The 18,247-nt window shown below is 42.1% G+C and overlaps 1 protein-coding gene across 1 annotated transcript in view; it reads right to left on the reverse strand.

The window, feature by feature from the left end:
• The window catches only part of CNKSR3 (CNKSR family member 3), a 128,436-nt gene that overhangs the window by 11,383 nt on the left and 98,806 nt on the right, over window positions 1–18,247 (reverse strand). Inside the window, exons 7-10 of the mRNA XM_056567037.1 lie at window positions 8,054–8,113; window positions 4,558–4,626; window positions 3,787–3,933; window positions 3,566–3,690 (exon numbers count right to left, since the gene is read on the reverse strand). Coding sequence (XP_056423012.1) covers window positions 3,566–3,690; window positions 3,787–3,933; window positions 4,558–4,626; window positions 8,054–8,113 — 401 coding nt within the window. The remainder of the gene's footprint in view (window positions 1–3,565; window positions 3,691–3,786; window positions 3,934–4,557; window positions 4,627–8,053; window positions 8,114–18,247) is intronic.

Consider the following 18,247-nt stretch of genomic DNA (forward strand, 5'->3'; position numbering starts at 1 on the left):
AATATGAATCTATGAAATTATGAGGTACTTCGCTTGCGGTGGCATATTCATAGTGTAGGGTCCGAATTTGGTGGGACAGTCCACGCTATTTGGCCGCCAAATTCACAAGCTAAGTACCTCATAATTTCATAGTTTCATTTATTGCACAACAGCTGTATAGCTTTTCATGTTCTATCTATATACTCATGTTTTATCTATATCTTTGTGCTAGCAGTGTGCTGCTGTATTCTCCTGTTGCTGTATATCTATCTATCTCTATCTATATCTATCTAGATCTATATCTATCTATCTATATTTATATCTATCTATATCTATCTAGATCTATCTAGATCTCTATTTATCTATATCTATATCTATCTATCTATATCTATCTATATATCTATCTATATCTATCTATCTATCTTTCTCTATCTATCTATCTATTTATATCTATCTATCTCTATCTATCTTTATCTATCTCTATCTATCTATATCTATCTCTATCTATCTATCTCTATCTATCTATATCTATCTATCTATCTATCTATCTCTATCTATCTATCTATATATCTATCTATATCTATCTATATATATATCTATCTATCTATATCTCTCTATCTATATGTCTCTATCTATCTATATCTACAGTGACCCTCCGTCCTACGATGGCCCCGACATATGATCAAATCGACATACGATGGCCTCTCAGAGGCCATCGCATGTCGATGTCAGCATCGACATGCGATGCTTTTTTATGTCGGGGCCATCGCATTAAGTACTATCCGGCAGCGCAAAATGCTTAAGCTGCTGCTGGATTGCAGCTTAATGTTCCCCGTGTGGTGCGGTAAGTATTACTTACCCCTTCACAATGCTCCGGGGTGCCCTCCGGTGCCTCTCCGATGACGTCAATACGCTGCAGTGCACGTCATCCAATAGGAATGGCGTACGCAGCGGCGTAATGACGTCGCTACGCAGGCCCAGTAAGGCCTTGCGGAAGACAGCAGAGGACCGGAGAAGACAGCAGAGGACCGGAGAAGACAGCAGAGGACCAGAGAAGACCAGGAGAGCCAAGCGGAGGCCCGGGGTCACCATCAGGAGCGGGGGGGGACAGGTGAGTACAGCTTCCTATACTTTACATTGCATGAATCCCTCATCATACGATGGATTCGACAAACGATGGCTCGTTTGGAACGAATTACCATTGTATGTTGAGGGACCACTGTAAATCTATCTATCTATATCTCTCTATCTATATGTCTCTATCTATCTATCTATCTATATCTATCTATCTATCTACATATATTGAGCCAGCATGATATGTACGCTCATTTTCATGCAATGAGCCAGAATACTATGCATGCTCAATATCAGGTATTGAAACAGTATGGTATACACGCTCAATTTCATGTATTGAGCTTGCATAGCATGCTGGCTCAATATATGATAAGCGTGCATTGCATGCTAGCTCAATACATGTAATGAGCCAGCTTGGTATGCACGCTCATTATCAGGTATTGAGCCAGCATGCAATGCACGCTCATTTTCATGTATTGAGCCAGCATGGTATGCACTCTCATTGACAGTAATTGAGCAAGCATGCTGGCTCAATACATGAAAATGAGCGTGCATACCATTCTGGCTCAATAGCTGATATTGAGCGTGCATAGCATGCTGGCTCAATACATGAAAATGAGCGTGCATACCATTTTGGCTCAATAGCCATCTTCGTAACTTCGTAGCCATCAACGACTTTGCCGAACACCACGTGCTTTCAGTCCAGCCATTCAGTTTTAGCAGTGCAGACAAAGAACTGGGAACCATTTGTCCATCCAAACTATAAATGTATATTATGCTTTGACTTTCTTCCTGCAGGGCACGGCAGCTCTGTACTCCGACATTCCTCCACTATGTATGGCACGTGCAAGGAGGAGGAGACACAGAAGCTGCCATCCCTGCCTTGTACTTAGCCTGTACGCGCGCTCCCGAGAGTGAGAGCAGCATACAGGAAGAAGGGCGGAAGCCAGCCCTGTGAAGCCTCACATGACGTCTAGCCTGCCGGGCCACGCCAACTTCCTCCCTCACTGAACCACCGATGATTGTGCAGGCTGATAAGCTTGGAAAAGAGGTACAGAGGGGGGGGGGGGGTTTGAACAAAATAAAAGCCAGGATTAGTGTCAAGGTTTGTCAGGGACATATGCTGGAGGGTTTTAGGGACAGATTAGTTTATGATAGCTACTCTTTAATGCTTAAAGTCCTTAAGGGGTTAATGCGGTTGTTCAGTGAAAGAAACAGCCTTTGTATAGTATCAAAAACTATAATAAAGCAACTTATTAAAGGGGAACTCCGGTGGAAAAAAGATGTTTTCAAATTAACTGGTGCATGAACGTCCCTGTGCGTCGTCGTCAAGGCAATGTCACTAGTCCAGGGCAGGCCCGAAGCGCGGAGAAGAGGCCCCCCCAGTGAAAATGGAAAGTCCTCAACGACTAACCCTCCCCACCAGATGGTCCCTGAAGCATAGATGGCCCGGACCAGCTCACCCTAACTTCCCGCCAAGGGGAGGTTAGTACAACACAAAAGGGAGGGGGGGGGGGCAGATGGCTGTCCGGGCATGCTGGGAGTTGTAGCTTTGCAACATCTGGAGGTCCGCAGGTTGAAGAGGGGGCATTTTCAGCACAAAAAGTCGTGCTGAAAAACTCGGCTTATACTCAAGTATATACGGTAAAATATAACATCACTTATTCCTTCGGATAGGGGATAAAGTTCAGAGCACTACAGATCTCCTTTAAGGTAAAAAATTTGTCCGTCCTTAAGGGGTTAATATAATGTTATTTGCCATACTGCACAGAACTTCCATTATCAGCTGAGCTGTCTGGCTTGTAGCTGTGACGTTCTGTCGCACTCTCTCAAAGCAGAGCTCTTGTCCTTGTTCTCCCCTCCCCTCCGGTCTGCTCACGAAGAGAGTAATATAAAGGATGGAACTCATATTAATTTATAGTACTTTTGGAGCAGAGCCAATATGAAAAGATCTGTGTACTGTGACTAATAACGTTAATTTTATTATGTTTTCCTATTTTTTTTTGCACAAACCCTGCATTTCCGCCTCTCTCAAAGAGATACATGGAGGGGGCGTGTCGGCCGTGGCATCATGCTGCGACCAACACGCCTCCTGCATGGGAGATCCATGGCAGAGCTGCCATAGTTTAAACAATTTACAATAAAGAAGTTTTCCTATTGGGGTAGCCATAGTATGTTTACAATGCAGACTGGAGTATGTGCCATGTGCTAAGCCCAGGTGAGCTGACCAACACTTTGGATCAAAAAAAAAAAAAAGGAAATTCATTGTTATTAGTTGTTAAGTTATTAGTTGTCAAAATTATTCAAAAGGAAAAAAAAAGAAAAATAAACAGGCAGCAGCCTATGCTATTTAAAATCTATTTCGTCAAGAGGAAATCTCGAAATACACTGGATAGTTTACCCACAAACTATGGTGAAAAACAGTGTAAATGTCTTGCATTGTGTAGATGTTAATATTTAAAAGTCTCCTATGACTTTACCTTTTAAAAAAGTTGTTCCATACTGTACATACCTTGGGGAGTAAGGGAATCTTGGTGGTGGAGGAATGTAAAGATCAAGAATTGCTGGCTTCTCTTTCTTTAGTGAGGTATCCAATGTGCTTTCAGGAGACTGTATTGTAGTAGGTGGTGGGCTTGTCTAAAATTACAAGATTACAAGTTTTTATAACTCTCCCCCTAGGTGTTAGTAGTATGTATTAAAGGGGTTCAATGATATAAGTTGTAGACTACACACCTGCACAAGAGGAGGTCTCCATCTCAAGTTTTTCAAAGGAGCAGGAGTGAAATTGAAGGTTCCTGTAGGTCTCTTTTTCAGAACCAGGGTAACTTCGCCAGAGTTATCTCTCAGTCTTGCTACAAGATTTCTTAATTGCCATCCAACCTTGAAAACAACCAAATGAAACCAGTTCTACTGAAAGTTCAACATAATACAAAAGAGAGATTCAAAACTAACAGAACAAAGAAAACCCAAAAATGCACATTTACAAAAGGATTTTTTTTTTTATCAGTCTAATCAGCCAAGAGATGGAGAATAAGACATTGCTGTTTAGGTGAATGCTGTGAATCAAGTCATTTGGAGAATAAAACCCAGCACTTCCCACCTTCCTATAACAACAGATATGGCCGCACCTCAAGCCAAAGTAATACTCCAAATTCCTCTGATGGGCTCTGGGGTCTCCTTACCTTCCAATTCTTCTGCAATGCTTGGTTTCACAACTATTCCTAGCCTCCAGCATCACTATGACTCCTATCAGTCTTTTAATATTCTATTTACAAGTGTTCTTGAGCCATTATGAATTGCATCATGGATGGTTTCAGGAAATAGCAGCAAATAGTAGCAAGAAGATATAATCTTACACTTCCAGAGGCATTTTAGAGGATCAGGAGGAAATGCATGCTTGGGTTTTTTCTGTGTGTATATACTATTTTATGTTGTAACAGTCCATCATTTTGTCTAAATACTACTACAAAAAAAGTTATAATACGGTAATACAACATAACTTACCACTGTCTGGTGGCTAACTTGTATCACTTCATCACCTGCGTGAATCTTCCGGGAGACATCAGCTGGTGACTGGGGAGATAAAAGAAAGGAAAAACAACTCAGCGAAAATGTCCAGACCGGTCTTCAGTGCTTTCTGGAGATTGTTCTGCTACAGGTAATTAAAGCAGCTTTAGGGAACGTATCTGTGGCACTGTGTCATGGGAGCAAGCCTGGATGAAGTCATGTTCTAAAGACAATATCATAACAAAGCTGGTATCTTGGGATGATGTTTGTTGTTTTAATGGTTTAGACTCCAATTTGGTGTGATCATCAAGATTTAATCATAGAATAATTGGGGGACATTTATTAAAATCTGGGCAGAACAAACAATTTATTTTTTATTTTTTTAAGGCCCCTAAAATATAAAAGAAATAATCTGAATGGTTGTTATGGGTATCAGGTTTTGCTAAATGTTTTTAGATGCTAGTAACATTGACAAGAATACATCTATAAACATACTTGAAAAATACTGTTAAAATGAAGGGAACAAAAAAACAGAGGAAATAACTGCTTGTGTGCATGTTTACACGGAATTTATCTCTGCATAGTCCTCACGGTGAATGTTATGCTGGTCATTCAAAAACATTCTTCCTACTGCTACAACAAATCCCATGGCAACAAGTGCAGGACAAACATGGTACCGGTCTGCTCATTCAGCCACGCAGTAAGAACTAATCTAGTAATCGGATAAAAAGGCATGTGCTCTGCTGGCTGTGAATGAATTTCACCTTTTATCCAGATGCCTCATTAAAAAAAACGGGCTTTACCTAAAACACCTCCAGTAGACTACGTATCCGCAAGCAAAGAGAAAAACAAACTCCCCATTCTTTACATACAACTGAGCTTTTCATTGCTGCCTGTCCTCTTGGTAGGCTGCAGACATGGGCAAAGGCAATGATGGTGGAAAACTTGTGGGTAAAAGAATGTTCCATAGGAAACCATGATTCATTAGCTTGAGCTGGCTCATCTGATAATCGGAGAACTATACATAGAAGAAACCTTTTGCGAATTCCAACTGTCTGTAACAAACCTCACTGAGAGAAATGCCTGTTTTTTATATCTTATTTTTTGCAGTGTTTGTGGTCATTTTTATATAAAACTATAATTTTTTTTTACTTAGTATACTGAACACTTGTACAACACACAAATGTATTATAGAGTAAGTAAATAGGGCTCTCTAAACTCTAGAATAAAGTTTTCCATCATATCATTGTCTGAATGGGGTAATCCCCAAATGGGTAGTTAAAGGGGTATTCCAGGAAAAAACTTTTTTATATATATCAACTGGCTCCAGAAAGTTAAACAGATTAGTAAATTACTTCTATTAAAAAATCTTAATCCCTTCAGTACTTATGAGCTTCTGAAGTTAAGGTTGTTCTTTTCTAAGTGCTTTCTGATGACACCTGTCTCAGGAAACGCCCAGTTTAGAAGAGGTTTGCTATGGGGATTTGCTTCTAAACTGGGTGTTTCCCGAGACAGGTGTCATCAGAGAGGACTTAGACAGAAAAGAACAACCTTAACTTCAGAAGCTCATAAGTACTGAAAGATTTTTTTATAGAAGTAATTTACATATCTGTTTAACTTTCTGGAGCCAGTTGATATATAAAAAAAAGTTTTTTCCTGGATAACCCCTTTAAGTGTCTATATAGAATACATCTCAAGGAGGGTAAGATAAGTGGGGTATGCCATGAATAGTAATCATTTAATGTGGTTATCTAAAGAATCATAATCCTACACATGTTAACATATTAGCTCCATACGCAATTGTATTTGGAAACAGTAAATTCCAAAAAAAAACTTAAAAACCCTTATAGATGGGTGGCATAAGATTTTACAGAGCAATACTATAACTCCTCTTAAAGGGGTACTCTGGCGCTTAGACATCTAAGATGCCTGATCACGGAGGTCCCGCCGCTGGGGACCCCCGTGATCTTGCACGCCGCACCCCGTTTATAATCAGTCCCCGGAGCATGTTCGCTCCGGGTCTGATTACCCGCGACCACAGGGCCGGCGGCGTGTGATGTCACGTCTCCGCCCCCGTGTAATGTCACGCTCCGCCCCTCAATGCAAGCCTATGGGAGGGGGCGTGACAGCTGTCACGCCCCCTCCCATAGGCTTGCATTGAGGGGGCGGAGCGTGACATCACATGGGGCGGAGCTTTGACGTCACAACGCTCCGGCCCCATGATCGACAGTAATCAGACCTGGAGCGAACACGCTCCGGGGACTGATAATAAACGGGGTGCGGCGTGCAAGATCACGGGGGTCCCCAATAGCGGGACCCCCGCGATCAGGCATCTTATCCCCTATCCTTTTTTTTGTTTTCAGCTATTGCAGAACTCAGACATTTTTTGTCTACAATGTTATATGATGCTGTATGCCCTCTGAAATTTCAAGCTATTTTTGGGGGTATACTGAGAGCAAAGAAAGGTTGACCAAGTATCTGAGATCATTTACATGTTAAAAGGGGTTCTCCGGTGCTTAAACATCTTATCCCCTATCCAAAGGATAGGGGATAAGATGCCTGATCGCGGGAGTCCCGTCGCTGGGGACCCCCGGGATCATGGACTCGGCACCCCGTTTGTAATCAGTCCCCGGAACGTGTTCGCTCCGGGACTGATTACAGGCGACTACAGGGCGGGCGGTGTAGTATGGGAGGGGGCGTGATAGCTATCACGCCCCCTCCCGTAGGCTTGCCCCCTCCCGTAGGCTTGCATCTGTAGGCTTGCACAGGGGGTATACAGAGAGCCAAGAAAGGTTTACCAAGTATCTGAGATCATTTACATGTTTAAAGGGGTTCTCCGGTGCTTAAACATCTTATCCCCTATCCAAAGGATAAGGGATAAGATGCCTGATCGCGGGAGTCCTGCCGCTGGGGACCCCCGGGATCATGCACGCGGCATCCCGTTTGTAATCAGTCCCCGGAGCGTGTTCGCTCCGGGACTGATTACCGGCGACTACAGGGCGGGCGGTGTAGTACGGGAGGGGGCGTGATAGCTATCACGCCCCCTCCCGTAGGGTTGCATTGCGGGGCGGAGCGTGACGTCACACGCCGGCGCAGGCGTGACGTCACATGCCGCCCGCCCTGTAGTCGCCGGTAATCAGTCCCGGAGCGAACACGCTCCGGGGACTGATTACAAACGGGGTGCCGCCTGCATGATCCCGGGGGTCCCCAGCGGAGGGACTCCTGCGATCAGGCATCTTATCCCCTATCCTTTGGATAGGGGATAAGATGTTTAAGCACCGGAGAACCCCTTTAAGACAATGGAAAAAATTTCCCAACCTCACTTCATAAATAATATGTATATTTTTTTTACTACACTGCTAACGTTCAGCGTTTGCCAAAGTTATCTAAATGTTGGTAATGCTAAAGCAAGTCATGTGTAATAAATCGTAGAGCAGCAGAGACTGTTATATACTAAATAAACTAGGAGACAGTTTTAATAGACTTCACTTACATTTTCTGTAGTTCCTGTAATGACATGCAGCCCATCATATGTGGATTTGATATACATTCCCTAAGGAGAGGAAAAACAATGAATGGTCACATGCATCCCAATGGCAGGATGAAAACATTAAACTGCATTCCTCTACGAGCAGAAAGGGTACTGATGGCGATGGTAATGGAAACATTTGTGTAAAGGATTCTGGGTTTTGAAAGTTCAGCATCTGGGCTTGATTTAAAAAGAATGTAAGTAATCTTTTCTATTTATTATTAATAGCTTATTTAGGAAGCAGCCTGGTGTAACATAACCTGTATTTGGCCTATATCGTACAAAACAAAAATCCCAAATTAACTAAGGTATAACCCAATGTTCTAAGAAACAAGTTATACAATACTGTCTCGTAATGTTTTCATTTGTCTATGCTGAGATATGATCGTTTACAATAAGAAAAGCTTTACAAGCTGTGGTAATGCAAACGTCTTGAGTCGTTACAATTTTCACAGCGTACAAACATTCCCCTGCAACTAGTCTGGATAGTCAAAATCCCAAATCTCATGGCAAAACTAAAAATCTGTAAAACGGCTGTGTCCAAATTAAGTTCCTTGATAACATGCTATTTACTATATTTATGGTAGCATGATTTATATAAAATCTTCAGAAAAGACGTCTTAGAAGCGATTTGATCACAATGTACAAATATATGAATGGACAGTACAGAGATCTTTTTATACCTAAGCCCGTAACCATGGAAAGGAGGCATCCTCTACATTTAGAGGAAAGAAGGTTTCACCATCATCACAGACAGGGATGGTCTGGATAATCAAAATCCCAAATCTCCTGGCAAACTAAAAATTTGAAAACGGCCGTGTTCACATTTAGTTCCTTGATATCTTGCTATATACTATAGTCATGGTAGCATCGTTTCTATAGAGTCTGCAGATAAAAGAGGACTCTGTTTCTCACCCATGAAAACTACAATTGATACATCTGCTATTCTTTTGAAGGAGATAGTACAGATTATTGTGATCATAAATATTTCTATTTCCCAGGTTATAGTTAATGCAGCACTAGTATCTAGGCCATAGACATACAGCATATAATTTATGATCCTTATCATTCTTTAAGACTTTCCAATTGGGCAGTCTGATATTTTTTCTCTGTTTGTATTTAGGTTTTTTCAAGCTTTCTGAGCCATGTAATCACAATGTAGCATTTCATGACTAAGTATATACAGTGGTGCAAAAAAGTATTTAGTCAGCCTCCAATTGTGCAAGTTCTCCCACTTAAAAAGATGAAAGAGGCCTGTAATTTCCATCATAGGTATACCACAACTATGAGAGACATAATGAGAGAAAAAATCCATAAAATCACATTGTCTGATTTTTAAAGAATTTATTTGCAAATTATGGTGGAAAATAAGTATTTGGTCAATAACAAAAGTTAATTCTTTATTACGTTATATACCCTTTGTTGGCAATGACAGAGTTCAAACGTCTGTAAGTCTTCACAAGGTTTCAAACACTGTTGCTGGCATTTTGTCCCATTCCTCCATGCAGATCTCCTCTAGAGCAGTGACATTTTAGGGCTGTCAACTCCCCACCAAAAGTTTTCTATGGGGTTGAGATCTGGAGACTAACTAGGTCACTCCAGGACCTTGGAATGCTTCTTACGTAGCCACTCCTTCGTTGCCCGGGCGGTGTGTTTGGGATCATAGTCATGCTGAAAGACCCAGCCACGTTTCATCTTCAATGCCCTTCCTGATGGAAGGAGGTTTTCACTCAAAATCTCACGATACATGGCCCCATTCATTCTTTCCTTTACATGGATCATTCGTCCTGGTCCCTTAGCAGAAAACAGCCCATGCTTCAGAGTAGGTACGGTGTTCTTTGGAAGCAACTCAGCATTTTTTCTCCTCCAAACATGATGAGTTGAGTTTTTACCAAAAAGTTCTACTTTGGTTTCATCTGACCATATGACATTCTCCCAATACTCTTCTGGATCATCCAAATGCTCTCTAGCAAACTTCTGATGTCTGGCACTGCATGATTTGAATCCTTGGCGGCGTAGTGTGTTACTGATTGTACCCTTTGTTACTTTGGTCCCAGCTCTCTGCAGGTCATTCACTAGGTCTCCCCGTGTGGTTCTGGGATTTTTGCTCCGCATTCTTGTGATCATTTTGACACCACGGGGTGAGATCTTGCGTGGAGCCCCAGATCGAGGGAGCTTATCAGTGGTCTTGTATGTCTTCCAATTTCTAATAATTGCTCCCACAGTTGATTTCTTCCCACCAAGCTGCTTGCCTATTGCAGATTCAGTCTACTCAGCCTGGTGCAGGTCTAAAACTTTGTTTCTGGTGTCCTTCGACAGCTCTTTGGTCTTGGCCATAGTGGAGTTTGGAGTGTGACTATTTGAGGCTGTGGACAGGTGTCTTTTATACTGATAATAAGTTCAAACAGGTGCCATTAACCCCTTAAGGACTCAGGGTTTTTCCATTTTTGCACTTTCGTTTTTTTCCTCCTTACCTGTAAAAAATCATAATTCTTTCAATTTGCACCTAAAATTCCATATGATGGCTTATTTTTTGCACCACCAATTCTACTTTGTAATGACATCAGTTATTTTACCCAAAAATCTATGGCGAAATGGAAAAAAAAAATCATTGTGCGACAAAATTGAAGAAAAAAACACCATTTTGTAAATTTTGGGGGCTTTCGTTTCTACGCAGTACATTTTTCGGTAAAAATGACATCTTCTCTTCATTCTTTAGGTCCATACAATTAAAATGATACCCTACTTATATAGGTCTGATTTTGTCGTACTTCTAGGAAAAAATCATAACTACATGCACGAAAATTAATACGTTTAAAATTGTCATCTTCTGACCCTTATAACTTTTAAATTTTTCCGCGTACAGGGCGGTATGCTGTAATTTTTTGATCTGAAGTTTTTAGCCGTACCATTTTTGTATTGATCGGACTTTTTGATAGCTTTTTATTCATTTTTTCATGATATAAAAAGTGACCAAAAATACGCAATTTTGGACTTTGGAATTTTTTTGCGCGTACACCATTGACCATGCAGTTTAATTAACGATATATTTTTTTATAATTCGGACATTTCCGCACGCAGCGATGCCACATATGTTTATTTTTATTTACACAGGTTTTTTTTTTTTTTTTATGGGAAAAGGGGGGAGGGGTGATTCAAACTTTTATTAGGGAAGGGGTTAAATGATCTTTATTAACTTTTTTTCACTTGTCTTTTGAAATGTTATAGCCCCCACTGATCTTTTACTCTGATCATTGTTATCCCATAGGATAACATTGATCAATGATTCTGCCGTTTGACTGCTCATGCCTGGATCTCAGGCACTGACCAGTCATTCGGCGATCGGACACACAGGAGGAAGGTAGGGGCTCTCCTTGTGTGTTCCAGCTGTTCGGTCCCGAACAGCCAACTGAGCTAGCTGGGAGTAGTTTACTTTCACTTTAGACGCGGCAATCAACTTTGAACGCCGCGTCTAAAGGCTTAATAGCTATTAGCCACGATTAGTGCCACACGCTATTATCTAACAACGGCCGGGCATGACCCGCTATGACACACCATGTCCCAGTGTTATAGAAAGGGAGCGGACTCAGGGTGTACAGGTACTTAAGTGGTTAATACAGGTAATGAGTGGAGGACAGGGGAGACTCTTAAAGAAGAAGTTACAGGTCTGTGAGAGCCACAAATCTTGCTAGTTTGTAGGTGACCAAATACTTATTTTCCACCATAATTTGCATATAAATTCTTTAAAAATCAGACTTTGATTTTTTTTCTCATTATGTCTCTGTTTTAATAATTTTTATTGAAAATGTTTTCATTGTTTATAACAAACATTTAACAAATACACATTGGTCAACAATGCCATATCAGAAAGCTAGTAACAATGAAAGGCTACGTGAGCCATGATTGCATACAATTATCAAGGCAGTGTAAACAGTGTAAACATATGTGCAGTGTAAACAGAGTAAACATATGTGCAAGTAGTATTTAATTTATTCACTACGTCGGTAATGGAAGGAACTGTCGGAGACTTCCATTCTTTAGTGATTGTGATTTTGGCGCTAATCCAAATAATACAGGTCAGTGCTTGTAGTTTTGGTGGAATAGAGTGTAAGCCAATAAGGAGCAAAGCTAGTTGAGGGGACCAGTTAACTGGCATACGTATTACTTCTTCTGTCAATGTTTTACAAGACGCCCAAAATGGCATGATAACAGGACATTCCCACAGTATATGCATAAGGGTATTTCTCAGCCCACATTTGCGCCAACACAAGGGAGAGAAATCAGGGTATATACGTGCTAGCCGATCAGGCATGTAGTACCACTGTAGTGTGGTTTTGGACAGGGATTCCACATGAGATACACATTGAAAAGCGTCATGCGCCATTTGAAACGCCCGTCCACTCACTTTCGTCTATGCTGATACCCAGTGATTTCTCCCAGGTGCGAAACGGATGCAATCTGTGGAAATAAGTAGTGTGTGAGAAAGTTGAATATATCAGGCTCAACCCCTTCAAATTACTGCTTATAAAAGCTAATGTCGCTGGATGGGGATGTATGCCTGAAGGATTCAAAGTGCTCAGGAAATGTCTCAGTTGCAAGTACATGTAGATGTCTCTAGTATTTAGTTTGTATCTCTTAGTGCTTAACATGTGTGATGCCACGGAGGGTCCATCTCTGTATGTCTAGCTGAGGGATAGAGGCTTGGATGAAAGTGAGGGGTAAAGACGCCACCGAAGCAGTGCTATCTGGAGCTGCCTCAATCAAGTATCTTGTCTATGCTGTATATGATGCTTTGATGATAGGGTTGTGAAGTGGTAGTGGGGAAATGGACTGCCAGAGAGGGTACCACAGCACATCTGCGACCTGATGGGTCTGTTCTATGTGCACCCAAGGTATGTCTAAACACCCCTTCCACCAGCCCCATAGAGAGCTGACCAACGTGGAAATGTAATAACCGCGAAGGTCTGGCAATCCCAGGCCGTCTGCTTCCCTTAGTTAAAATCGAAAATGCAAGTCTAGGCCTACTGTCCGACCATACAAATTTGGTTAAGATTGTCTGAGTCTTAGAAAAAAATTAGTTGGGGACAGAAATAGGTAAATTCCTATAAAAGTATAGGAACCGCGGCAGTAAAAACATTTAAAAGGTAGCAACCCGTCCCACTCAGGAAATGTCATATTGAGCTAGTCTGCGAGTGTCTTCCTCGACATTCTTAAGGAAAGGCTCATAATTAATATAGTATAAAAGCTTATGGGGAGAGATTAGTTTGATACCTAGATAGGTTATATCATATGTACGCCAGTCAAAGGCATAAGTATGCTTAAGGTGTTGTATTGTCTGTATGTCCAGGAAAAGAGGAAGGGCTTGTGTCTTTGAGGCATTTAGATGATAGTATGATAGAACACCGAACCTATTAATGATGTTGAGGGCCGTGTGAGTGCAGAGTGAAGGCTGTGTAAGGGTTAGGATGATGTCATCTGCATAAAGTGAAAAAAGGTGCTGCCTGTCGCCAATGCCAACACCCGATATATATGTGTGAATGCGGAGGGCTTGTGCGAGGGGCTCCAAACATAGGATAAAAATAAGTGTGGGGAGAGGGAGCACCCCTGTCTTGTGCCATTAGTGATTTGTAGTGGGGTAGATAAGGTTCCATTGACAAAAACTCTGGCCGTAGGACCAGCATATAGGGATATAATTGCTTGCAGGATAAGACCATTAAAGCCCAAGTGCCGTAGGACCGAGAAGGCGTACGAGCAGCGAAGCCGGTCAAATGCCTTCTCGGTGTCCAGTGCAAGGATCAAGGCAGAGTTACGTGTCTTTTCTATATGGTGTAAAACGTTTAACAGCCATCGAGTGTTATCCGCCGCTTGTCGGCTGGGGACAAAACCAGACTGGTCTGCATTAATCAAAAAAGGTAGCACTAAAGCTATTCGGGAGGCTATTAGCTTTGCAAATATTTTGAGGTCTTGATTAAGTAATGAAATCGGCTTATAGTTTTGGGGGAGGTCTGGAGATTTCCAAGGTTTAGGGAGCGTCACTATTAAGGCTTGTAAATTCTCTTGTGGGAAAAACCTTTAGTAATGGCTGTTTGGCAAAAATCTCTAATATATGGGGACAATATGTCACAGAAGGTTTTGTAATAAAGATTAACAAAACCGTCAGGTCCAGGGGCTTTTTGAGAGAGGAAAGATTTGATCATTTTTACTACTTCGGCCAAGGATATAAGGTTGTTAAGAGATTCTAGCTGCCTGTCAGTGGGTTTTGGTAAATGGAGGCTAGAGAGAAATGAGTTGATCAAATCCTCCAGGGTGGGGGAGAGAGGGAATACTATCCTGTAAGTTATATAAGGAGGAGTAAAAAGCTTGAAAACAGTCAGCTATTCCCTCAGGAGTGTATAACGGAGAGCCAGATGTAGGGAGCACTAAGTAAGCTATGTGGGAGTGGTTGTGTCTCTTTCAAGCGGGATGCTAACAGTTTGCCTGCCTTATCAAGTAATATTTAGTTTTCCTAAGATTTTTTTCATATTGAAAGAGGAGCAGGCCTCTAAGTTCCTGACAGAGGGTGGATATTTGAAAGGCTAGATCAGGAGATGAGCAGGATTTGTTCTAAACTTCGGAAATGCGTAGCCTGTGTAGAACATCGTTCAATTGGGCATCCCTAGCTCCGTACTTAATAAATAAACCCCTAATGTATGCTTTTTGGCAGTTCCACAATGTAAAAGTGTCTATGTCTGGGGTTGCATTGACTGTAAAGTAGTTAGTGAGGTCATTATGTAAATTTTGGACATGGTCCGGTTTGGACATTAAGAAGGGGCTAGCCCTCCAGAAATACGTAGGAGAGGTGGTAGAATTTTCTTGTAAAGATAGTGATATGGCCGCATGTTCCGACCAGGATATGACTTCAATGGTTGAGGTCAGTAAACTAGATAGTAATGAGTGTTCCACCAAGAACATGCCCAAAGTGTGAAGTATTTTTCAGTTGGGTGTTGTATGCGCCAGGAGTCATACAATTCCTCAGCTCAAAGTAGGTGAGCTAGGGAGGCAGGAGATATATGGGCAGTGGATGTGGAGTCTAAAGATGGGTCTACGATCAGGTTGAAATCACCGCATTTAATCAATGGACCCTTCTTTATGCGGTTAGCTAGTTTCAAAGTGCTGCGGAGAAAGCAATGCTGTCCCAAATTAGGTACGTACAATGCTACAATAGTGTATGGCACATTATTTACATTGCAGGAAAGGATGACATATTGCCCTTGTGGATCAGTCTCACTAAAGGCTACTGTATTTCTAATCGCCAGCATCACTCCTCTAGGCTTAGTTTTATGGTGGGAGTGGAAAATATGCGGGTATGCGGAGCATTTCAGTCTAAAGGCATCCCTATCTAAAAGATGCTTTTTTCTTGAACACTGAGTATATCTGCTCCTAGTGATATAGCTTCCCTCCATAGATATGTATGTTTATGCGGACTATTAAGACCATTGGCAATAATACTGACTAGTTTGATTACCATACAGTAATAAGAAAAGCATAACAATTGGTAGTAACACATAAAGAATTGTCCACCAGCGCCTCCCAGACAGCACACTGGGGTCATACAGGAGCGGACAAAAAATTTGTAAACACCCTCACAGAACATAGAAACACATTAAACAGTGCGGACCAGAGAACTAGCAAACCAATAAAGGATATGGCAGGTGAAGGCCGAAGCCTAACTTCCTGAGTGGGGGTAATGTCCATGCTGAAGCCAGACCAAATCAAGAACTTAGTAGCCCAGATTGGCGAAACTGTCAAAGTCCAGAGTTAGCGAACTACAGACCAGTCGTCTCGCATTTTGCGCAGAGGTGAGCGCGATGGTTCTTTGATGGGTGCTATACACAGATTCCATAGTCGCAGGAGAGCCTCTTCTTCCGCTGCTGAACGGATCATATGTGTCATATCTTCATGTCAGATTAGGAGGCGTACCGGAAAACCCCAGCGGTATTGAATGTTGGCTGAGCGAAGAGTAGAGATAACGGGGCGCAATGCTCTTCGTAATTGTAAGGTAGCCGCTGAGAGGTTGGTGTAGACAGCCACATGGTGATATGGAGCTGGCAGACTGCCATTGATGCGAGCAAAGTTCATCAACTTTTCTTTTACAGAGAAGAAATGCACCCTCGCCAGGATGTCCCTAGGGACGGCATCATCCAGGTGCTTAGGTCTAGGTACCCGGTAAGCCTGGTCTATTTCAAGCTCTTGGGGGAGCATGTGTGCAGTGCAGCTTTTGTAAGGGAGCAAACGTAGGAGGGTATGTCTGCAGGTTGTACAGATTCTGGCACTCCCCGTAGTTTGATATTATTACGCCTACTGCGATCTTCTAAATCTGCTACTTTCACTTTAAGTGCAGAAATTTCATCTTCTGCTGCATTGTGAGAGTCAATAACTTCATTGTGAGAGGCAGCAAACTCTCCAAATTTAGACTTAATGTGGTCAACTCTCGCCCCCAATTCCTTGACTGTGGCATGTAGAGGATTAATTATAGTTAAAATATCCTTCCTAAAGGATTTTTTCAGGGTAAGGAGCATGCTTTTCATTCGGGTGTCTATCACTGCTTTATCAGTGACAGAGAACGTGCGCAGTTCATCCTCCTCTGTACAGGGAAGAGTAGCAGCAGCAGAGCCCCACTCAGTTGCAGACTGATGGCTGTGGGGCAGGGAGATGAGGAGCTGTTGTTGCAGCAGGGGGCAGGATGGAGGAGACCCCGTCTGAGCTGAGGGAGGCTTAGGCGAGAGGAATGAAGACAGTACCTTTGGTGCGCCTCACTGAGAAGCTCCAGGGGAGGATGGAGCCGACGTTGGAAGCTCTGCGGTGCACAGCATATGAAAGCTGTGAAACTCCGGGTCAGATGAGGGGTGTCTATGAGAAGGCACTGAGCGCTGGTCTGTGTCCTGCATGTCGCCGGTGCCATTTTGGGGCGGGAGGCCGCCGCTGGGAAAAGTAGAATTTCGCCAGGGAGTCGTGCTTGCCGGTCTTCTTCCTCCTGACTGACATGTAGGGCAACATTTCCCACGTCCGTGGGTGACAATCATGCTCTGGGAAGTGCTGTTAAGTCGCTGTGTAGGGCTGTTAGGAGCGCCCCCGCATTATGTCTCTCATAGTTGAGGTATACCTATAATGAAAATTACAGGCCTCTCTCATCTTTTTAAATGGGAGAACTTGCACAATTGGTGGCTGACTAAATACTTTTTTGCCCCACTGTAAATGTTGTTCACGTCCTTCATGAAATGTACATTCAGGATTTTAAGCATTATCACAAAGATGGAAAGAGATTGCACCCCTGAGGGAATATGATGACATTTCCTGTTTAGATTTCTGTCAGATGCAGCAACACCCAACCTAGGTTTCATCCTGGCAATATTCCGAAATAAGCAAAATGTATGAGTCTGAGGTCAAGCTCTGCTTCTTATTTTACTTGGTTTAAAAAACAAAAAACAAAACAAAGGCTCAATGTGCATTATTAGATTACTATTCGGAACTGTACTATTAGACTCTCTGAGGATAATATTTCAGTCTCCTAGAATATTGTGATCATAAGGACATGGCTGAACTGGAGGGTGCAGAGGAAAGCAACAAAGATAATTAATGATACAGGACCAAGAAAGATTATTAAGCTTGGGGTTATTTAGTTTGGAGAAAAGACGTCTTAGGCGCGGTTTGATCACAATGTATAAATATATAAATCGACAAATCTTTCTGGTGATCTTTTTATACCTAAGCTGGTAACCATGACAAGGGGGCATCCTCTATGTCTAGAGGAAAGAAGGTTTCTATTATCATAGATGGAATCTTCACTGTAAGAGCAATAAGACTATGGAACTTTCTGCGACAGGGTGTTGTGATGTCTAACTCAATAAACAAGAGGGGCCTGGATGTTTTTCTGGAAACATATAATATTACAATTTGTGAATATTTGATGCATGTGGATAGAATGTTGATCCAGAGATCTATTCTGATTGCCATATTGATGTCAGGAAGGAATTTTTCCTCTGTCATGGGGCAAGTGACATTAGCCTTATGGGGGGGGGGGGGGTGTTGCCTTCCTCTGGTTCAACACAGTTAGGTTTTTGGTTAAACTTGATGGACTTTGTCTTTTTTTCAGTTCTTACAAACTATAAAGCAATATTA

Source organism: Hyla sarda, chromosome 3, assembly GCF_029499605.1.
Source record: "Hyla sarda isolate aHylSar1 chromosome 3, aHylSar1.hap1, whole genome shotgun sequence".
Classification (NCBI taxonomy): domain Eukaryota; kingdom Metazoa; phylum Chordata; class Amphibia; order Anura; family Hylidae; genus Hyla; species Hyla sarda.